Below are 23,594 nucleotides of genomic sequence, written 5' to 3'. Positions count from 1 at the left end.
ATCTTATTAGCATGTGGTTGACTGACATTTTCAGGTTTTAGTTGAAAAAAATGCACAAATATCTATTTGATTCGGATGCCACCATAAAAATATCATCATTTCTTGATTTTGAGACCCCCCCTCTCTTTATAGTTCTTCTCTGACAAAAAATTATATATATATAAACACTAATGAATGCCATGGATATTGATGGTCCAAGTAAACAAAGATGCTAGAAGACAATAAATAACTTCTTGCCAAGACCACAAAATAACCCTATACTATGTTAAAATCAGAAAGCAAGAGGTGGTTTACTTTTCATTTCTGCTGTTTAGATAAATCGAATATGCAAATTCATCTTATCAACAATGCGTCAATGTCCCACCCCACAAAATAGAACAAACAAGAACCTCGATGTGTGAACTCCATTCAAAGAGCTGGTAAATAAATTGGGCAAATTAAATAAGAAAAACAGTTATACATGCGAAATTCTGCCATTGAGTTCCACCCAAGACTCATAACTAAAGAACCTAAATGGGATCTTTTTCTTTTTCTTGAACCTATTTATGTTTTATCAGACAACTCATGCTCTTAAGCTTGCCTGCCTGCTCAATATGTAAACCTATACATTATGCACGGCTCAGAAGTTGGAACTTAGAACCCATTTCGCTTTTTCTTTTCTTTTTTTTTTTTTCTGGTTTTGGAGAGATGGGAGAAGAGAGGGGGGGGGGGGTTGGTGGCATGGGTGGGTGGAACTCTCTTGTCTATAACAATTCTTGATGTTTAATTACTTGAATAGTATGCACGTGAGGCGGTCTCTGGATTTTAGTGTAAAAGCAACCGAAGCACTGATCTCTTGGCAATGCAATGTCTGATCCCAAGAACCTTCGTCATCTTAATTCGCTTCCTTATCCAAGAACCTTGCAGATGTACTACGGTGGAATGGAGTGGACCCTTTACAATGAATCACGATTAGAAAAAAAAAGGGCTGATTAAACAAGGCAAAAGTTAGTAAATTTGATTGTAGTAATAGTCAACAGAATCGTGTCCAAGTTCTTGTTTTCGGGAGACAATTGGTATATAATTGCAAGGAAGAAAATCTGAACAACTCTGTACTCATTCTGAGGTTGTAATATGATATGGACTAGGAGTTTCCTTTATTTAAATGTTTTAGGTGGAAATGGACGCTAGGAGTTTACAAGATGCTTTTGACTGCCGGCCTCTCAGATAGACTATACTCTATATTTAGGAAGATCCTTAATCAGTTTCTTGCTATCTTTTATTCGTTTGTTTTTCTTTTTTCTTTTCTTCTCTATGCATAGTGATAGTAGTGTGTGTATTCATGGCAAAGGAGTAGTACATACTAGTATAAATTAATGGTCAATTTCATTCCAAGTTGATTGAAGTTAATTAATGTGAACCACCCGAATAGTGGCAGCCCTCCGTCCTAATCCAATGAGTTGGTTGGCAGGACAGGAGGTGCTACATTTCCATCACATGCAACTATTATGAGAAGTTTGGCACAAGTGCAATTTGCAGCTAGTCTGATGCCTATATTGCTGTTCAAATAATTTTTGCCTTTTCTTTTCGAAAACTCTGAATTGAAAATCTCGATAATCATGATCATAGCTATTCCAACTTGCAAAGCACACAAATCAAGCTGTACTAAATATGAAAGTATGAGCACCCACGGGTAGCTCAGCCGGGACTGGTAAGTCCGTTTTTACGGTAAGATCCCGTGTTCGAGCCTACTGTGGTAAAATTGCTGATATCCTTAGGCAGGGCTCTGCTGGCCTTAAGGGGATTAGTCTGGTCAAAAAAAAGTTAGGACACCCCTGAGTGGAAAAAAATATATGAAAGTACGAGGGATTCCTCAATATCCTCTATTCTTCCATTATCTTTAATACATGTCCAAAGTCTTTTCACTGCTAGTTTGTGAGTTGAGGATAGAAAAGAAAGGAAGAGAAAGGTTAAGTTATGAGAGAAAAGAAAAGATAAGAAAAGAAGGGAAGGGGTTTTAATGTTGTTTGGGAGTTTATGAAAGAAAAGAAGTGATTTTGGACACATAAGTAAATAAATATTTCATTCAACAGCTTTTTAGGGGTAGAATGGGCAATTTAAAAAACTTTTTGCTGCCTTTCCGTGCTTTCCTTTGCTTTCTGCCCGATTTGGGCCGGAAATTTTTTTTAAACTGTAGCTACTTTTTCCTCCTTCCAATTCCGTCGGTTTCTTTTCCTTTCCTTTCACTTAAAACTCTCAAATGTGCGAGATCCAGTCTTTCTCTTCTATTCCTTTCTTTTCTGTTCAAATCTCATCTCCCAAACTAGCTAATGTTATAGCATCTTGTAAACTTATCGTGTCAACGTTAACGGTTTATGTGTTGTACTTAACTAATCTAATCTACATTGCACAAGGTTCAGTACATGAGTTTTACATGGATCAAATTTAACTGAGAATTTTCTATTCTTTTTAAATCAACCTAGCCACTTCAATTAGACAAAAAGAAAAGAAGTTTTCTTGGACGAGTTTGATTAGGTGGGCAACAAAGAAGAAGAATGATACATACTTGCGTATTTCAAACGTGGAGCCGTAAGCACTTTTGAATCTAAGTATACAAAGATGTGCATATAAATTACCTAACTTATCATGGCTTGCTGTACACTTCTTTTGCAAAAAAAAAAGCCTTGCTTTTACTTAAAGTATGTGGGGTGGGGTTGATGAGATTCAACGATTAAGAGTGCAATTTGAATTAAAGTTGGTTTCATCCATCCACTGAGACTCTTTAGCTGGTAATTAGCTCCCACCACCCTATGCGCTATAAGCTATGATGCACCAACTTCCCAAAGAGTAGTAATGATGCAGTGCTGGTATATATTACCACTAATGGCCTTATTCATAAGATCAAAACTTGAGTTATAATATATGATGGATCTCTTTTTTTTTTTTCTTAAATCGTTAACCCTACTTCTACTCCTACTCTATCTAGGGGGAGACCGATGGGGACAGAATCACCACCGGACCAGACGGATGCACCACGCACCCGTCTGGATTTTTTGAAGAACCACAATTTTTTGAAGAATCTTGTCTCCCACCCCACCAAAGCCTTAAAGGCTTGGTGGTGGCCATCAGCCTAAGGCTGATGGTATATATGATTGGATCTCACAAGGTGAGCATTTGTTATTAGCCTCTGCATGTGGCGTAATCTGAATTTAGGATATCATAGTCCAAGTTGACAAAGCAATCATGGTGTTGAATAATTAATCAATGAATACCGGTGGATACAGATGAAATATATGAGAATAGAACCATCTCATAATAGTTGTCAAATGTTCTGTTTCACTTGTTTTCCAAATCATCTCTAGTTTAGCACCCAATTTTCTTGGAAATATCTGAATATTATATCTAATGGAAATGGAAACATCTAATGATATCAAATGGTAATTAATTAATCTCTGCTGTTTCCCCAGGTTTTTGTACAGACTAATACGGGTCCTTGCAACTTTCAGAATTTCTATTGTCGCATTGATAATAGGCTTTGCTCAGTTGCGAGAATCATTCTCCAATCCATGCCCCTCACTTAATTTCAGGCTACTATTTTACTATCGCATGCTCCCTAGAACTGCATTGTCTATGAAGGGAGAAACTAGTTCGCAACTTTGCTCCAAGTTCATCCTACCTACCCATTCCTTCAAAATCTCACATTCCAAGAACTCACATCTCGGATCATGCTTGACAACTCCACCCATTTTTGAAACCTTGAACGTGAAATAGGCAAAATCTGGATCATTATAGTCTCTGGGATGTGTATCACGCAGGCAACAAAAATAACCTCCTCCAAGATCAACCAAACTGGCAATATTATGAGCCCAACAAGACAAAAGCTTCTGTTTCCTAACAACTCTCCTTCTATCCATTTGGTATGCCACCGCTAGAAAGGGACTTCTTCCACTGCATAATAATATGTCCTCCTCATAATGAATGACATTCCCATAGAAGTCAAATGGAGGACCACACACTGTATCGCTAGGATTAGTGATGTAGTTTTTCCACTGCTCACCATTGAAACCGTCAAATAGAAATAGCTCGGTTACAAGCCTCCCATTTGTCCTCCACCATGTTATAGGCAAATGAGGCACGGTCTGATGAAACACATAACTTATTGTCAATAACCACATAGAGAGGCGTAAAGTTGTACGGCCAACAAAATAGTTGCTAGATTCTTCCAACAGAGGCAGGCTCGCAAGTTTACGCCAACTACCGGTACTTGGATCATCAACCTCAAAGTTGGGATCAGGTGTATGAAATTTGTAGGACGGGCCAGCAAGGACCAACCTAAGTTTCAAAAGGCTTCTCTCCACCGAAAAAATAGAGCCTATTTCGGATGTTAACAAAGTCCCTTCCCTAACACTCAGTACTGCTGGACGCAGCTGAGAATCATCAAACAAATACTCCAGTGGGAGTGAATATATATAATATTTTGCAGGGTCATGGTAACTACAAGACTTCATGCAAAACAACAGATTTTTTTTTGCTTTGCAAAAAATTTGCAATATCTGGTTTTCCTGACAAACTCAAGTCCATCTCCCAGCAAAATTTGACGCATGTTTGATTGAAAATACAAAGATACAATGCTATGTTTAATGAGTAAAAGTAAAACACAAAAAACAACATACAAATGCAGTCACAGTAACCAATCAAAGATTTTGAAATATTCCATGAAACGACCAGACAAACTAGTATTTCCCGCCGACTGTTTATACACTAAATATAACCAAAAAACAGTCGAAAGAAACCGATATCCAAAGGTAATCACAGTGAGACGGTAGCATGTACTAATGCCTACATTCGAATTATGCTTGAGTGTTGAGCATGATAACCTTTCAAAAGTATAAATACAATCTCCAGAAAGCAATGCAGGTACAAAATAGGGGTTTGAGTAAAGCCATCCTCCATTATTTCAAGTCAAAGATTTTGTCTATAGTATTTGGGCATTGACACTCGAGTTAGTCTTATCTTGACTACAATCAGAAATCAGATTCATGGTAAACACTAACAACGACAAAGAAATGGATTTGCATTATGGATTCCTCGTAAGCTACAAAATGGGTTAATAGCAACAGCAGTGTTAATTAGTAGCAAAATATTTTCAAGTACACAGGGAAAGCCAATCCTGAATCAAACAGCAATACATGTCAACAATCCAAAACTAGAATAGAGACACATCCTACAGAGGGACAAAACTGTAACGTACTCTTTGTCCATGTCAAGAATGTAACTTTTTCCTGCCTTCTTGTCAATAACCTGGATCATAAAAGAATGTAAGGCAGGCTTAACAGGTATATTCGACGTGAAGCCAGGAACTATTACTATCCTCCATTGACCAGACAAACAAAAAAACCTTACTGGTGTTGTATGACATAATCCGTGCATGATACTCGAAGATCCTGAGTCCAACCGAACTGAAATGGGGAGGTAAAAGATGTGTTATCACACCAGTTGGATGAGTTTTAACAGATTTGGACTTGTTAAACGTTAATTGATACATACTATCGTTTATGCAACTTCTTCTAATTTAGGGAGGAGAAAAGGAATAGCAGATGTGCACTATTTTCGAGTTTCCAACGGATGCATATGCATTTGTACACACCTAAATTGTAGGTAACATACCATGCGAATACACACAAGACGCATATCATATCGATCTCGATCCTCCCTCAATTAGCCATTTTTCCCAATCAAGCCCACTTTTGCAGACAAAAATTAAAGCCTGAGGGAGACTCATGGACCGGAGCATCCGTTAGCCAAAAGCTTGCGGGATCAAATTCAACACAAAACGTTACACCACCAAACCAACACAAAACGTTACAATTAAGCCAGCAAAAGAGAGGATTTCTATTTACAGATGGTTTGTAACTTGATTGCGGAAACTAAGAAGGGATTGCTTGAAGAAAATAAATTTTGTCCGACAAAGTAACAAGAAATTAAAAATTTGTCCGAGTATACATGAATGGAATATGCATACTCCGTCCGAATTTGAAGTCACGGTCGTTGAAACTGTTAAAACTTGCGCAAACTACCCTTTTAGATTCAAGACCGTCGTCGGTCGTGGCCGTGGCAGCGAAATTCTTTGGTCACTTAGGATGATTTTCTGCAAATTAATAAATAAGAGTGAATTTTTGCTTTTGACAAAAAAAGTTGGAGGCCAAGTAAGATATACAAGGGTGAACATAAATAGGTTGGGGGGGTTGCAAAATTACTAAAGAGGCGCAATTAAGAAGGAGGTGAAAGGTTCTAATCTAATTTTAGTATGCTACTTGATTTGAACAACCTATCAACCTTACGAAACAATAAAGTAAAATCACTATGAATTAATAACCTTGGGACCATATAAATTGTATTAATTTAAGGAGATATTAATTAATCCATAAATTAATAAATAATTCATTAATTTATCGAGTGTACTTTTATATTCGTCACGTCTTGGGCAACGCGATGTGGGCTGAAATTGGCAGAGGGCTTGATTACACAACCCAACACGTGACGAATATAAAAGCCCTCTCTGGTCTTCTCTCCAATTTTGTGTGAGAAGATATCCTTATATATACTATATAAGAACGAGTTTAGGACTAGATTTCAACCGCAGGGGTGAGGCTATTTTGGGAATGTGAGAGTGTTTAAAGAGTAATTGGAACATTGAGTACAAGTCATTATAGCTTTAATTTCACTATAATTACTTATATAACCTTTCAGACATTTAAGGTTAGGGGCAGGTTTGGTATGTTACAATGTTTGGTACCAAGTTGAGTATCAAGTACAACTGAATAAAGCTTGTGTTTTGATAGAATTACATAAAAGTCCTTTTAATCATTTATTATACTAACATCCAAGCCTTCCAATTTCCTGAAACCTTTCTCATCCGTTAAGAAATTAATTGGATGTTTACATAATTGGATTTTAATTACAATTAATTAACTTAATTATTATCTAAACAATCATTATCATATTTATGTCCCCATGTTTAGCCGATACCCTTTCTTCTTTTTCGGTTTCACCTCTTTGGTTTTATTATGGCTATTAAATATTTGGTGGAATGCATAGCTTTTCCTTTAAATTGAGGTGAGTTCTTTAGATTTGTCTTCTTCGATTGTAGTTTTTTTTTTTCTGATGATTGGTTTATTCAACAACTCCATATAGTTTGCCTTTTGATACTTCTAATTCCAAAAACTGACTAATTGTATTGTTTTCCTTAGTAGATCTTAGAGATTCTGTCTCTGATCAAAGTACAATTTGAGATAATGTTGTCATTTTTTAAAATAATCAGAAAAGCAATTTTATCATCTTCTCCTCCTCGGCCAAGGTATTATCTCCTTATTTAAGTCAAATAACCTTATTTCTCATGAACTTTCTCATATTGTTCTTGACTCCAGGGATCTGTTGACTACATTCCAGCAGTTATGGTTCAAGTAGTTATTTTTTCATGTAATATGATTTGGAATCCAGCTTGTGTTTATTTTAATTGGAAATTTTATGATTGTAAAATTTATTAACTTAGAATTTTGTACTTCATTGAAACTAAAAAAGAAAATTAATCATGCTACATAGTACTAAGATGTCATTTGCACTCTATTTGCTTTCCATGTTATGATCTCGTTCTTGTATTATACTGTTTATATAGTTTCAAATACAAAAAATTTGTTTTTTATGCTATCTAAAAGAATTTGTAGTGAATCTTGATGAGTTTAAATGCTTTAGCTACAGCACCATTTTGATTGCATTGTATTAATTCATTTACTCATAATTGTATGTTGTACAATGATAAATAATGTTTCTTGATTTGATTGAAGCAACTATTATCCATAGTTCAAACGAGTCAATTAAGTAGAAATGTTATATTGGATACTTATATAAGTAAACATTGAAAAATCATTAAGCAGTTTCTACCTATAGTTTGCAATTCGAATTCATATGAGGAATTTCTTCTGATTTTAGTTACCATTTTCTACAATTTCAAAATTAGAAAATATTATTTGCACCAATTGTTTATAATCAAGATAGTTTCAATTCAGATCTTTAACAATTATGCAGATTTGAACTTATTTATGATATTATAAAGAAATGCCCCTAGCAAAAAACACCAAATTTGAATAGTTTCTACAAAATTTTGAAAAAGACCACTTAAGTTTCTTATCTATCTATCATTTTTGGGCATTATTATCTTTGTAAAAAAACATGTGATTAAGTCGTATTATGCCCACCAAATTATATAAATAGTTAGTCAAAAATAAAATTATTTTAGATTAGATTGGATGCAAAGTGATTGATGGATAAACTTGACTTGATAATTTAGGTTGAGCTTAAGTCAAGGGAGAAATCATAAGCATTGCTTGAGGGATCTTTCACGAACATATATATATTCGAGAGATGAAGGGTCCAATTGATACTTTAAAATATTTTATCATCTTGGATAAGTTTTAGAAGAGACCTTTGGATACTTTTCAATTGCACTTCAAACATTTTTACATTTTCAAACTATCCTTATCTTTGCAGTTGAAATTCAAACATAACCTTTGATCGCAACGGATTGTTATATAGTATAACGATAAAGATGTCTCATTGCACATTATTTTTATTGACTCACTATGTAACTTATGATTTTTCTATTAAAATCACATGATACAATCATCATACTTCAGTTCTTATACTACAAAATATTAAACAATAATTATTAATTATCTTGAATCACAAGCACCAAATTCCCGCGCGTCGCGCGGGCTATCCCTCTCTAGTACATATATATATATACTAGATTTTTAGCCCTGATGCCATGCATCAGGCAGCTGAGACTCGTTATTTTTCTGTTATGTTTGTGTGTTTTTTTTTTCTTTGTTAGATATAGTAGTCATGTGGTTGAGTGTGTGTCTTTTTCTAATTACACAGATAAACATGACAGTGGCAATGACAATGGCAACCAATTCTATCATCTACCAGTGGCAATGACAGACCGTATGCATGTGTAAATTTAAAAGGAAAAATTATTAAATTTTTTTAGTAATTGTTGGAGATTTTTTTCTTTTTTAAAAATATGAATGAAAAAATTGTGTTTTTCTTCTTCTTTTTTTTTTTAGGAAGTTGTTGATTTTTTTTTTTTTTTTGTCAAATATCAACTTCAATATATATATAGATATAGGAAGTTGTTGATGGTTGTTGCTTTATTGGAAGTTTTTCAGTGGTTCATTGGTATGGAATATTTTTGCCCAAAAGGATATATAAATTGTTAGCATATTACAGGATAGTTTTGTCCCTCAGGGGTTTGAGTGACACCAAAAAAAAAAAAAAAAGAAATAAATTGTTTGTGTGTGTATTGTTCTCCCGCATAGGCCAACCTAATGGGAAATAGATTGATATGGGAAATGATAGTAATTCTTCGGACAGATTAACCTGTCCCAACTCAACCAAACAATTATAAAGCTAAAAGAAGATAAGTTAATAGAAACAAATTGTAAACAAAATGCAGTAAAATTAAAAAGAAGATTTATAGTGGTTCAGCACTAAAATCGACGTCCACTATCCAAAGTCTTTCTTCCTAACTGGAATCTAAGAAGCTAAATTCCTTTGACAATTGTAATGCAAACAGATTGATACAAACCTGCTCAGAGATAACAAAGTGAGTCCCTTCCTTCCATTTGCCTTTCTTCAACAAGTTTCAACTTTTCGAGAATATACTGTTTACAAAAAAAAATGGTACAAATTGATTAACGGAAACCAACTAAAATAAATTCCACAAAAAAAAACATAAACAATTTGATTGTAAAAGGGCAAAAAAAGACACAATTTTATGTAAGCAAAGCAGAGGAAGAGGAATGGGAGGGGATTAAGCTCCAAAAACCAAGTCCAACCCATCGCACGAAATAAAAGCTGGTAATACACATAGTTGGTGCTACTGCGCCCGCAGCCGAGTTTGAAGAGGGGGAAGGATTGAACGACAACCTTCGGTGGGTTTACTAAATTCCCCTTCTTTGAAAACAAGATTGACAGCGGACTCCTAAATCGACAGTTCGCTCACGCTTTTCGTGTTCATGCAGCTATGCAGTGGAAGGGAAGAAGAATGAAAGCTAAGAAGACGCGGACTCCTAGATCGATAGTTTCGTGCTTTTCGTGTTCACGCAGCTATGCAGTAGAAGGGAAGAAGAATGAAAGCTAAGAAAAAATTGCTAAGAAGAATGAAAGCGGAGAATGAAAGCTAAGAATAATGACCGCCCACCGCCCACTGACCGCTAAGAATTGGTGAGTGCCAATATTGTGAGCAGAAATTTCTGGCTAGCAAAATCGTCCCCCACCGCCCACTGACCGCTAGGAATCGGTGACTGCCAAAATTGTGAGCAGAAAGTTGCTGACCGCCACTGGCCAGAGAAAGCTAAGAAGAAGAATGAGGAATTGAAGCGGTGCTCCCAAAACCAAGAACAGGCCAAGAATGAGAAGAAAAGCATGAGAGCCACGCGGATGAGAAGAAAGGAATGAGAGCCACGCAGACAAAGGAAATTCCAGCGCAGCCACTAAACACCGAATGACAAAGGACCAAAACGCCCCTCAAAAATAGGACCAAAACACCCCTCAAAGCCACAAGAATCACGCGATAACCGGCTCATCCTGCACTGTTCACAAAGGCTATCGACGCTTTATATATGTAAGATATACTAGTAAGGCCTGGCTGTGTGTACCCACTCTAAAGTGTTTAAGGGTAACAAAATTTGAAAGATTGTTTATGAGTTAAGTGTCATGTGTAAATATATTATAAAGAGCATCTTAATGCATTGCTGGTTAATAAAAGGAAAAAATTTGTTGTAATAAAAAGCAAGTATTAACGCATAAATAAAATAAAATAAAATTGATAGGAAAAGTGTATATTGTGTTTGATGACAATTCCAATCGATTTATATAGGTTTAACGGGTGCTAAATAAAATAAATGAAGTGACAAATCTAGAGTAAAGTGAAAGGCAAAGTAAAAATCTTGAGTACTGAAAGTAATGCTATAAAAGGAAAATACAAAACATGCAAAAGAAAGTATATGTTACTATAGCAAGATATAAATGCATAGATTTGTTGAAGTAAAAGTAAGAAAAATTGTATTACTAAACATGAGAAAACAAAAAAGTGAAGGGAGCTTTCTCTCCTATGTGAGAACGAGAAGGAAATGAAGCACAATAAAGGTTGATAGTGTACGTAAGGGTGTGTACTATACTATTCAAGATTAGTTTGTTGATAATAATTTCATCTAAAAAAGTAGTCTATGAAAACTGAACTAAGCTAGTACTTTGTCTTTCAATCTAATGGTTATAAATTGATGAAGTACAATTGATAATTCATCAAAAGGTTGACTTTTTTATAAAGGACAATCTAATTTTGAAGAAAAATGTAAGTATCTAATCTGGTTAGATAATTGAGAAAAAGTTGAGTAGTTGAAGAATGATTGCGTTATTTGACTTATGACTTATTACAAGCAAAACAAAGGAAAAATAGGAGAACCAATCGATCTATAAACTGGCTTATTAAATAATTTAATAATGCAATAAGTTTAAAAAAAGTTGTTCTCTCCAAATTAGAACTTATAATAAATAAGCTTTATTAAATAATTTAATAATCTAATAGTATAGAAAATAAAAAAATGCAAATCTAACGGTTACCATGAAAACAACAACAAAAAGCATTTTAATGAAATATAATAGAGATACACATATCTTTGTCATTTAGACGTTAATGCATTCGTTTGATTAAGAAAGGAAAAAAATTAATTGTAATAAAAAACCTTATTAAGGTATAAATGAATTAAAATAGAATTGATAACAAAATAAAATTAGTATTAAATAATCTTTTTCATTACATTAACAAAATAATAAAATGTCAAAGAATATAACAATTTGAAAAAATCCATTCAATTTGACGATTTGTAACAAATGCAACTTAATTTTAATATGGCAAACAATTCTCCAAGGCCTTGCAGCAAATATAGTAAGTAGTATATTACATTTTATTAAAGATGTTGTTATGTGAAGACAGAGGTAAAAAAGAGAAAATCCAGAAACGAAACAGGGAACATTTCACTAAAGAAAAAAAAAAAAGAGTTCAATAAATTGAAACATCAGAATTTGTAGGAACTGAATGCAACATCTTTCTTTTCATTGATGCTTAAAAAAAAGATGGTTAAAACGGAAAAACAAACCCAAAGAGCTAGTTGACCAGGAAGTTGAAGTACAACCGTACAACAAACTTTGCCTGGTTTATCTGCCGTGCATTGGACAGAGACCAAGTCTTCAGGAGAAAAAATTGGTTTCCTTAAGAACTCCGTCACACATCACGAAATTCCAACTTTCAATCCGAATTCAACGGATTGGGAAAGGACATCGTCGTTCCAAATCTAACAGCCTGCGGATTCCAGAATACCAGCTATATAAGATGATCAAATGGGATGCGATCATACTCGGCATTTTTTCAATTCAACGAAGAAAACTTTTATTTATCTTTGGGAAAAAGGCAGAGTTCAAGAAGACTAACTGAAGTCATCAAATTAATCAACAAATAAACAACAATGGCAGGTGGGAAACAAGTGATGCTTCTTGCAATTGATGATAGTGAGCATAGCTTTTATGCTCTTAAGTGGACCCTGGACCATTTCTTCACTCCTACATCGAATGCCCTGTTCAAGCTCGTTATTGTCCATGCCAAATATCCTCCTACTTCTGTTATTGGACTTGCAGGACCTGGTAAATGAATATTACCTCTTTCCTTTTCATAAATTTTCAGAGATAAAAGGAAGCTTATTAATTGTGTGACCCTTTCATCTGACAGATTTTCACTTTCATGCATACAATCGAATAAACTTTAAGGCATTAAGGCATGCTCTTGTTTGCATTAACAAGATTTTGTTTGCTTGTAGGATCCACGGACGTGCTGCCACTTGTGGAAGCCGACCTGAAGAGGACAGCTGATAGGATTATCGAGCAAGCTAAGGAACTCTGCAAGGAAAAAGAAGTGAGGAAGCTGAAAATTTTGAGCATCATTTTTGTATAGTGCATAGTTTCTGTAGTTTGATAAGAGCCTGATGCATGATTACGACAAGCCAATCATAATTTTCTATGCAGGTGGAAGATGCAGAATTTGAAGTGATCGAAGGGGATGCCAGGATGGTCATGTGTGATGCCGTTGACAAACATCATGCATCTCTCTTGGTTCTCGGTAGCCATGGATATGGGGCTTTGAAAAGGTGAACCTATTTTCAAGTCTTTAAAAGATGGTACCAATGAATCCCTGAACTCAACCTTGTTAATTCTGCAGGGTTGTTCTGGGCAGCGTCAGCGATCACTGCTCCCACCATGCTCACTGCTCTGTGATGATCGTGAAGCAGCCTAAAGTACACCACTAAAGCCCAGGCCCACCTTTTCGATCAATCAGATGGCAAAGAGGTTTCAGTTTTCCAGATCAAGTTTTTGACTGACTCCCTAAATGACCATCACAGAATACAAGGATACAATAATCTTCTATTTGCTGATCTTCTTCAATGCTGCAAGTTTAGTGTTTAAGCAATTGGTCAATCCAGTCATCAGTAGTGAGCTCATGCCAGTATAAGAGTATTTCCTTCTTTTTTTATTTTTATTTTTTGTTGGAAGAAGCATTTGTTTTCTTCTTTTAATAGCTGACAGGGTTAATTATAATATTGTAAAACTAAAAACCTACCATGGGATTAACCCATTGGTCTTTGACTTTGCTTTTGATTCATCCTTCAGACTGGGATTAAGATTTTATGACTAATAGTCTCAGGATGTTTTAACCCTTTTGGTAGCCAGTGATCAGGTGTTTGATCTTACAAGTGCGCAGATACATTATATAGTCCCATGCTACACACTCGATCACTGTTCCAAGCTAGAGTTTTTTTTCTTCCTTCTTACACTTACCATAATTTCTGAGAATTTGAATAAAGCTTAATCCTGCCTAATCCCTAAACATGAAAATTAACTAAAATGAGGCAGAAAGAGCTTTACAGAGATACGCTAATTGTAATGGATAGCCTTCCATCTTTCCTACGAGGTTAAACTCACCGCCCAAGGAAGAAGCCTAAAGTACACCACCAAGGAAGAAGCCTAACATACACCACTAGGGACCCTCCCTCTCGAGACTTGATCAATCATATGACAAAGCGGTTTCGAGTTTTCCAGGTCACGCTTTTGGCTGCCTGCCCGGATGACCATCAGCGCATCATCACTCAACATAGGATGCAGCAATCTCATTTGCTGTTCTTCTTCGACATAGTAGCGAGCTCAAGCCCTCATACAAGTACCTTGCTTTTTCTTTTACCCAACCGGTTGATTGTACCACCGTAAAACTACCTGCCCATCCTAGGATTAACCCGATGGTCTTGTGACTTGTATTCAATGCATCCCTTAGACTGGATCTCAGATTTTGGGACTAATAGTCACAGTGCTGCATTATACCGGTTATCAGGTGTTTGATCTTTACAATGTGTAGCCGACATATTTGCCAAATAAAAATAGATGTATATCTACAAGTATGCAGATACACTCGACCGATGCTCAAGATATATATAATCTTTGAGATTTTTCTGAGCTTACCATAAATCCTGAGCAATCAACTCAATCCCTGAGTAATATTAATTTCTAAACACGCCAATTAGCTAAAAGGGAGGCAGAAAAAGCCTTACAAAGACACGCTAATGGGTGAGGGTAACATTACCAAGAATAATTAGAGAATTTTGTAAATTATAAGATACCTCTGATCCAGGAAAAACAATCATTAATGGTCAAGGAAACTCGATAAGTTGCAAAGTACACAGATCAAAAATGCAATAACAGCTACTAAAACTACAGCAAGCACCAGTCTCTCTCAAAGCCCAAAGACAACATTATTTTTATCTAGCACTTGACCTCCTTCAGGCCAACGCTAAAATACAAGAAAGTCGGATCGATGGCACCATCTTTGTAGTAAGCAAACACCAAGGTACTGTCATCGGCCATGCTCTCCCCCACAAAACTGTCAACATGAGTGAACCTTGACCATTTAGTATAAAAACTCTAATTTGCAGTGTGCTCAAACAATCAAATACTTCCAAAGAATTACAAGCAGAAAAATAAAAAAGAAAGAAAGAAAAGTGAACGAGGGGGCATTAAAGGAGGTTGCACTCACAATTGGAGGTCACCGAGCTTTGAGAGCAAGTACTTGGTTGCGCCCTCAATATTCTTCTTAAAATGCTCTTGCTTCTCTGCATCTATCTTTGGCGTCAACAACTTGATATACTTCTTTATGTATGCAACAAATTGCTTCTTGTCAAAAGGAGGTTGCTCCTGCAAGGTAATAAATTAGCTTCATATTCCCTAAACGCAATAGTCAACCTCATCCAAATAGTAAAATCAGACAAAAACCTGGAGCCTAAATGTGTCAACAATGTCCACCACCTTCACAGCCTGGTCATCAACACCCTCATCCTCTCCACAACCTTCGGCAGAAGGGTTTGCACCAATGTCTACTTCAACAGCTCCTTGGACAACCCACTGGAATTTACAAATTTGCAGCAAATCAGACTTTACAAAACTCTTAATCATTTATACTCTTATGTAAGGTAAAAAGATGCTGGAATAAGAAACTCATTGGTTGCCAACATACGAACAATAGACAAGTCATAATGCTTGCACAAGTAATGATCATCATAATAGAAATTCAGATCTTTTCCAAAATTAAGCAAGTTAAACAGAAAAGAGAACAATTTTCACCTTTCCCTCAACTTCCCAGAGGATCCCGTTCTCAATTTCCTTGTATGGAAACGAGTCCGAGAGAAGCTCATCACCTACACAATCATAGAAGTGAATCGAGAAGAGAGTTAAACACGAGATTCACCAAAACAAATCAAAACATACTCTTAAAAGCCGGTGTAAGAGAAAGTAGCAGGGGACATTAATCAGCAGTAGCTAATAGTACAAAATCGGATTAATTAAATGAGCACAATCCTTCTTTTAAATCTCTTTTTATATCCAAGAGAAAGTTTAGTCCCACTCTATCAATGCAATAACAAAAGAAATTTCACACAGACTTCCGATCCAAGTTACAAATCAGAATCAGCCTTCTCCAACCCATTCCAAAATGTTCATAGGCAGAAAGAGCAACTGGTGTTTTGGGGGGGGGGGGGGAGGATGTCAAAAACCGGGTAGATATCCACTCTCAATAGTAACAACACGTGTATATCCACCTAAAAACTGCGACAACCAAACAATTCCGCTGACCTTTTGCACCAAAACATAAGTTCTGAAAATGTAATCATCCAATTCCCGAGCGCATGCGAAAGAGACTTAATCTTTAACACGGAAATTTAAAAAAGACTTGATTTTTAATAGGAATCAAATCACAAACAATCAGTAAGAGCAAAAACAAAGAAAAATTAAACCATTGGTAACAACAATTCAGAATCCAATTAACCATCAAACCCCTCAAAAACTAAAGGCCACCACAGAGCAAACTACAGATTCAATCTAACACAGATCTAGAAATTAACCTTGCAAAAACCCTATCGAAAACCCGTTATACATAACTAAAAACCAAGCCCAGAAAGCAAAAGCAACTCAATCAGATCACACATCTATAGAACTACAAATTCATTCGTAAAACCAGAAAAACAAAAGTCAAAAGTGTGTGTACCGGTGACTAAATCCTGATAGACCAACATGATGATGATGAGGACAAGCCTAGCTCTCGGATCGCTCCAGACAAAAGGTTACTGCTACAAGGGAGAGAGGTTGAAGCTTGGGCAGCCACAATATATAGGGCGAGGGTTCTGGGGAAGAAGTAGAACATCAATTTACAAAAATAGGATAATCTTTCGTTTATTGACAATTTCGTCCTTCTCAGTCTCAGATGAATACTAAGGCTCAGGACTCAGGAGTTCCAGATTTGGATTAATTCGCGGGCTCAATGACAAGACGGACTTTTTTATTTTGGGTTGGGCTTTATACTCTATAGAAATGGAATTGTCCTGGGTAAGAAACTTGGGCCTATCAAAATTGAGGTCTGCTCTTTTGAGCGGAAAAGTTCAGCCTAACTTTTGCAGTCCGTAAAATCTATCACCGATGAAATTGTTCTCTTGGAAATTTTTAATTTCTGGCTACTATTCCTAAGTAAAATAATATATAGATAAATGGCAAAAAAATACTAATTGAAAGGATTAAAGCACAATTAGTGCACAAAGAAATCTAGACATCTGCATGGCATGGCATGGCATCTACTGCTCTGCTCGGACCAAGTGATTCATTGAGTTGTGTGAAAGGTCTAATTCCCTTGTCATTGTAATTTGAAGTGAGTTATATATTAATACTCTAGTCAAGGCATATAGTTTCCTTTGAAGCTATTTATTACTAAAAGAAATTGTTTTCAAATATGGATCCTCTTTGTTCTAGTGGATGTAATTAAAGTTTATGCCTCATGAGTTTTTGGGCAAGAGTGTTGATTCAAAAATTTTTTTTTTTTTGGTATTTCGAACATTCAATTGAAATAATCATATTTGTAACACATTTTTGTTTCAAAAAAAATTTTAGATCATCTAACTGATCCCTAAATAGTCACTTGCAGATTTGAGCAAACTTATTCGCTATATATTTTATTCAACAAGTTAGAATAACTATTAAAGTATGAAGACCAAACTATGGATTAGGATGCATTGAAAACTGATGATTCATGGACTACAAAGCTTTTAATTGGATGGAGTTTGACATATTATAACCTTCTGATAGTATTTAACAGCTAGAAAACTAGCAAATTAATAAGCTTTAGATACAGGTGAATTTGCGATATAGTGTTGCATTGGAGCTGATATTGCAGTCCATGGTTTAGAAAATTCTTTTAAGAATTCGAAAAAATATGTACATATTTTTATAATAGAAAGAATGACGAAGAATTCAAATAAAATGATGAAGAAAATCAATTAGCTGAGTTATGTTGCATTTTTAGTTATATTAATATCTATAGGCCATAAAAAGCAAACTTCTTTTAAGTTCCATAAAACATAAATAAAACCAAATAAGATCAACACCTTACCATTGACTTTACAAAATCTAAAAAAAAATGCTCATATGTTTGTCATATCTTTCATTACATAGATAGGGTTTCAATTGTTTCTTTCACTGCAGTTACTAATTAGAAATTTATTATATTGTATACGTTTTTAGAAAATAAAAGTGGATAATAAGTGTTCAGTTAGTAAAAACAATACTCGTTTTAGGTTTTATTAATTCTCTCCTAGGTATTCCCCATGCAATACATACAATTATTAGGATCCAAGATCGATTATCATTAAAGTTTTTGCTTAATCATCACTTTTACAAAGTATAGATTAGAATCGCAAAAAAAAACCAAATATCACTTATTTTTGAGCGGGTGTAACCCTGTTAGGGTTAGTTGTCGTTGATGACTTATAAGTTATTGCGTTTAATCCTTAATTAAATGGTTACAAGATTATATTTCTCGCTGTACATGTAATATAGAAAATAGGGTTTAGACTATTGATTAAAGATATAATAATTTGATGTTACTTTATAACTCATCATTATGAGTGCAATGTCTCCAGAAATATCCTTAGTCACGAGCAAATTAAATCCTAACCTTTATGAAAAATTTTGGTTTCACAGTTACGTGTGCATACATATACCCTTGACTAAATGCTTTAGCAGTGTAGTAAAATAACTAAAGTTGACGTTTTATAAAAGAAAATTGTATGCTTTGATATACTCATAATTCATTTGTTGCAGCACGCCATTATGTTGTTATGCTTCTTAAAAGTTGTTTGACATGCATAAATGCTCAGATATGTTTTCATAAATTGTTTTGGTCCACAAGTTTAATAGTGATTTATTTTCTGTGTCAGCAAAATCAAATCTAGAGCAAGGTTGCACCCAAAAAGACAAGTAATTAAGATTTCAGTGACAGCTTGGATATACTTGAATAATGCCGAACAAAGTACATCATCAATAAGTAAAACGAGTAGAGGGGTGCATCAGTTCTTTAAGAAAATTCATATTTCTCTTGTATCTTTTGGGTAATGTTACATTCGCCCCTTGAGTTTTTACTAATGAAAAAAGGGCGCCCTTCTATACTATATGTTCCTTTGTAAGCTCAACATACATAGCGTTAGGGAGAGAGGCAGAATAGGTGGGGAGTTTTTGTCTCAAATGTTAGAGTTGATGTTTTGGTGGTCAAACTGTTACATGTAAAAGTTTAGAGGGCCAATGTTACTCTAGTTCAAAAGTACATTGTAATTTGATTTTGCTTTTTGGAAATATGGTAACCATTATTATTTACTTTCCATATTAACAGAATCATTTATGACAAGGAGCCATTCCACACCGAAGCCCAGGTGGATATACTTGACAACGAATAAAATAGTTCATGAACCTGCTAATCTCTTCTATATATACAAGCAAATATTATTGGGTCTAATATCTGTTAAGATATACTGTGTAGAGTGAGAGCAACAAGTGCCTGTGAGATTAAGAGTTATGGGTTCCAGAAGTCAGGTTTCTTCTGCTGCACAGGAAACTCCATTCATCGGAGAGTGTTCAATTTGCTTGGAGGACGTGGTCGACAATAACTCCCGAGCCATTGCTAAGCTGAAATGTGGCCACACATTTCATTTGTGTAGGTTTTAAGTGGATTTCCTAATGTTGCTCTTTTCATTTGCTTGATTATTGATTATCTCCATACGTGATATATTGCCTGAGATTGAATTGTCCAAAGTCTTGGTCTTATTAGTTTTTTCACCCTAGAAGTTACGTATAGCTATCTCGCTCTTTCTCTCTATCTTTTCTTTTTGTTTGTCCTTTGATTTATATTCAGTGTTCGTACCTGTCTCTCTTAGAAGGATTCTTTGATCTCGGATGCTTCCTTTCTCTTTGGTGTTTTTCTGTCTGATTTGAGTTTATGACCTTTTTTTTAATTTTTTTTTTGTTTAATGGGTTATCCTTGTTCTAGCGGGGGGGAAAAAAAAATACAACGTCAAATGGCATAGATCACCTCTCAAGTACACACAGAAATTCCGTCTACCTAAATGAATCTGAATTTACATGAAAGCAAGATAAGGGGAGACGATTTTGCACCATTATACTTGGTTATAAATCTTTTATTCCATTTTCTTCTCTGATTTGTGGGTGCAATTTTTACAGTTCTTTAATTACTTATGACAAAAACTAATGAAGTCTATAAAATAAAAGAACTTGGGGGTAGATACTCTCTTATATTCAATCCCAAGGGTATATCGGTTTATGTTATCACGAATATATATAGGAGTTAGAAAGTGTTTTCTTTATATTTTTACTTTATAACATCTTAAAGATAAAAAGGGTTTTGACGATTTTTCTATACCGGGGCATATATTATGAATACTTATTGCCTGATTGACTGTATTATCTTTTCCCCGGATAGAGAATTTCATATGCTTAGCCACATTCCTCGGATAATATTCGTGCCATTTTTTCATCTAATGAATTAATTTTTGTTGTGGAAAAAAAATACTTCAATTGGTTATTTCCAATTTTTCGAAGAACTTGTGGGCAAGATTAAGCATACCGGCCAGTGTATAGTTAAAACCAAAAAATAAACTTCAATGGTAAATGGTATAATTTACCTTACAAGTGGATCGAAAAAGTTGGTTTACATATATAAATCTGAATTTACATCAAAGCAAGAAAAGGGGAAGACAATTTTGCGCCGTCGTACATACATCTAAATCAGTAATTCCTCATGTAGCTTTTACAGTTATTTACTGACATTACAAAATCTAGTTTAGTCTATAGAATAATTCTTGGATAGGTACTTTCACTTAGAATTAAGCTCAAAGGTATGTTTTGTTATGTTATCATACATAGGAGTTCGAAACTTGTACTGCATTCTTTTCTTTTCTGCGTCATATTTAAAAGAGGGTTTTGATGATTCATCTGTTGGGGAGTAAATAGAGTCCTTTTATGATTTGTTGAAGATCAGACCGTATTATATATCTTTTTCCCCATCCAGAATTTCATGTCCACAAACAATTGTGACTTTTCTACTAGAACTAGCAGGTGTCAGCTACCAAAATAAGTAAAGGAATAAAAAGTACAATTGATTCAATGGGCAAATTGGCGAGTCCACACTGTTGTAAATATTTATTTTGCTTGATCTCCAAAAAAATATTTTATTTATCAACTTTTGCTCTTTACAAAGTCATAAGAATGTTTCGGCTTAAACTGGTGATATATAAGCCGTTTAAGTTTGAGAATCCATGAATACCTCTTAGAAGAGAGTGAGCAAACAAAAAATGTCCTGTACATGTCTAGTTTTTCCTGATCTCATGTTAGTGGCATCATAACTTTTACCATAATCTCGAACTTCCTCCTTTTATTTTTTATTTTTTGTTATTTCTACTTCTTTTTTCTACCTGCAAGTGATTTAAACTTGTTGTTTTAACAATTTTTTGTTTGTCTCTTGCAGCATGCATTGGATGCGAGTTTAACGCCAGGGGTGCAATGCAATGCCCCAACTGCAGGTCGATGGAGACCAGCGATTGGTTGTACAGCATGGAAGCTCCTGGGCTTGATACCATTGATGAAGATCCTATGCTTGATGTCATTGCTGAAGAGAGTGATGAGGAGACCAGCAATGCAGATGCGGTAATACCATTTATATGTCTTTAAATCTTTTTTTCAGTTCATGTTGTGCTAAGGTGAAGAGTACAATTAACGTCAAATAATTTGCTGTCCGCTAGATTAGGCTTGTGACTTGTAAGAATAGGCAGTACAGACGGAGGCCAGGAGAATGCAAGGGAAAATTTTTTGAAACCCAAGACAGATATAAAGCAAAAACTAGATAGGTTTCGCCCTATGGACTATTGCTTGTGCTTTGTCCTGCAAACTAGAATGGTTTAATGATAATGGTAGCTGCTATACATTGCAAATCCAGTGAAGATGACTGGCAGTGCCGTTATCGGCAATTAACACAGAAGATCTAGCCATAATTTAAGAGCAATTTTACTGTAACATCCGTTTATATATGCTAACAATAGAACTATAATAATTCTTGCTATGTTAATTCAGAGTAAATTTATACAGATAATTAAAGCCAGACAAATTTACTAGTAATTCAGTTGCATGGCCATGCTGCTTTGGTAGCCATGTAGAGGTTCTGTACCCCTTAGTACAAAGAAAGAATGTGAGCAACTCTGCTATTCAGATTTCCCGCTTAGATAGTTAAAAAAAAATGCCAATCACTAGACGATAATAATCATACATCTTATGCATTATACTTCAGCGATTACTAACTGTGGTACTTGAATTCTCCATGACCAGGACCAGGAGCAGGAGCAGGATCACAATTACCAGAACCAAAACTTTTTTCAGTGTCTACATGGGCATCCTCACTGCCCAGGGCCCGACGACGGTGATGATGCATGGCCTTTACGAGTTTACAGGTGAACACTTTACTTGAGAGCTTCCTGCCTTTAAGATTTTGATCCTTTCCCTTTCTATCAAAAATTAAGCATTTGACGTTGAAATCTTCGTTTACATACCTTCTTCATTTTTCTCAGAGATGTTACTTGTTGAAGTTAGATATAGTTTGTGAAGAGTTTTGTTTTGGGGGGGGGGGGGGGTGAGTGCTTTTCAAGCTTATTACTTCTAAGTTAACATTTTTTATTCTTCAAAATATTTTTCAAATTTTAGGCCTGTATGCATCTGAACTATTTCAATGCCAAATTGAACCTAAGCGTCTCCACTAAATTGACATATAATTTCAAGGAGGGCCAAGCAAATAAATTGACATATAATTAACCCGGAATTTTATTCCCATGATAGATAGAGACATGAAATTCGCTTAGCATATACTATTGATATCATTCTTCTACGTTTGGCAGGCCAACAGGGGCACTCCAAGTTGGAGGTAAGTTCTTCTTTCGGCAAAAAAAAAAAGGTTTATTTTCATTTTATTAATCCTTAAAAAAAAAAAAACGAGATGTTTGTTCGAACATGTCATGAATATGCAGGCAATAGCAGCAACGTTGGTTTCCCCGACGTCGGTGTCCACCAGCATAACTATTTCCCCTTGACACTAGCACGGCTGGCACCACCCTCCACCCCTCTCCATGCAAGCAATATTAATGATGCTGCAATTGGCCTTGCCAACAATGTCGTCAACTATAGGCCCCCTGCTGCTCTTGTCCCCATTGGGTAAGTTCTACTTTTTTTGTTTTTAGTAGCAAGTTAAATATTCTGCCAGCTTGTTACATGATTAACTAAATGCATGTCCGAGATCGATATCCAAATGAGTAAAAACCTTTTTCTTGTTATCGGATGATCCGTCATTCAAATCCATGTTTTTTTAAGTGAATTCCACGTATTTAATACCTACTGTTGAGTGTTAACCGATACTGCTACTAAATATTCGTACATCAATATATGCATGTCTGTAATTACAACTAGTATTTTGATATAATTAAGCATATAATTATGAAGAAAATTGATTATATATTTGTAAGGTCTGATCCTTCTGTTGGCAGACCTCATTTTCATCCAAGTCTGGCGACGTACCCCATTTTGCACGG

At 35.3% G+C, this 23,594-nt stretch overlaps 2 protein-coding genes and 1 long non-coding RNA gene across 9 annotated transcripts; 1 reads left to right on the top strand and 2 right to left on the bottom strand.

The window, feature by feature from the left end:
* Nucleotides 1–3,404: 3,404 nt before the first annotated feature.
* On the bottom strand, nt 3,405–10,501 carry LOC113737215 (uncharacterized). Of its 7 annotated transcripts, XR_011842368.1 has the most exons (7): nt 10,252–10,499; nt 9,626–9,701; nt 6,002–6,127; nt 5,647–5,787; nt 5,383–5,438; nt 5,231–5,280; nt 3,405–4,118 (listed from the first exon to the last, which is right to left on the bottom strand). It is a non-coding gene; the product is annotated as an uncharacterized lncRNA (long non-coding RNA). The 7 variants fall into 7 exon arrangements; XR_011842365.1 differs by having other exon boundaries at nt 5,647–6,127; nt 10,252–10,501; XR_011842364.1 differs by lacking the exon at nt 3,405–4,118 and adding an exon at nt 5,087–5,149 and having other exon boundaries at nt 5,647–6,127; nt 10,252–10,501.
* Nucleotides 10,502–12,481: 1,980 nt separating this feature from the next.
* On the top strand, nt 12,482–13,607 carry LOC113738097 (universal stress protein PHOS34-like). Its single transcript, XM_027265281.2, has 4 exons — nt 12,482–12,738; nt 12,912–13,006; nt 13,117–13,238; nt 13,310–13,607. Exons 1-4 carry the CDS (start codon nt 12,564–12,566, stop codon nt 13,395–13,397), a joined length of 480 nt encoding a protein of 159 aa, XP_027121082.1. The 5' UTR covers nt 12,482–12,563; the 3' UTR covers nt 13,398–13,607.
* A 1,155-nt stretch (nt 13,608–14,762) lies between these two features.
* LOC113733955 (translationally-controlled tumor protein homolog) lies at nt 14,763–16,832 on the bottom strand. The gene is made up of 5 exons (XM_027260212.2): nt 16,676–16,832; nt 15,757–15,830; nt 15,409–15,537; nt 15,173–15,330; nt 14,763–15,019 (listed from the first exon to the last, which is right to left on the bottom strand). Exons 1-5 carry the CDS (start codon nt 16,701–16,703, stop codon nt 14,902–14,904), a joined length of 507 nt encoding a protein of 168 aa, XP_027116013.1. The 5' UTR covers nt 16,704–16,832; the 3' UTR covers nt 14,763–14,901.
* Between the last annotated feature and the right edge of the window lie 6,762 nt (nt 16,833–23,594).

The sequence above is a fragment of the Coffea arabica genome, chromosome 3e (assembly GCF_036785885.1).
Source record: "Coffea arabica cultivar ET-39 chromosome 3e, Coffea Arabica ET-39 HiFi, whole genome shotgun sequence".
In the NCBI taxonomy this organism is placed as follows: Eukaryota; Viridiplantae; Streptophyta; class Magnoliopsida; order Gentianales; family Rubiaceae; genus Coffea; species Coffea arabica.
Note: the sequence above shows the minus strand (reverse complement) of the source record. Positions and strands in the feature narration are given on the sequence as shown.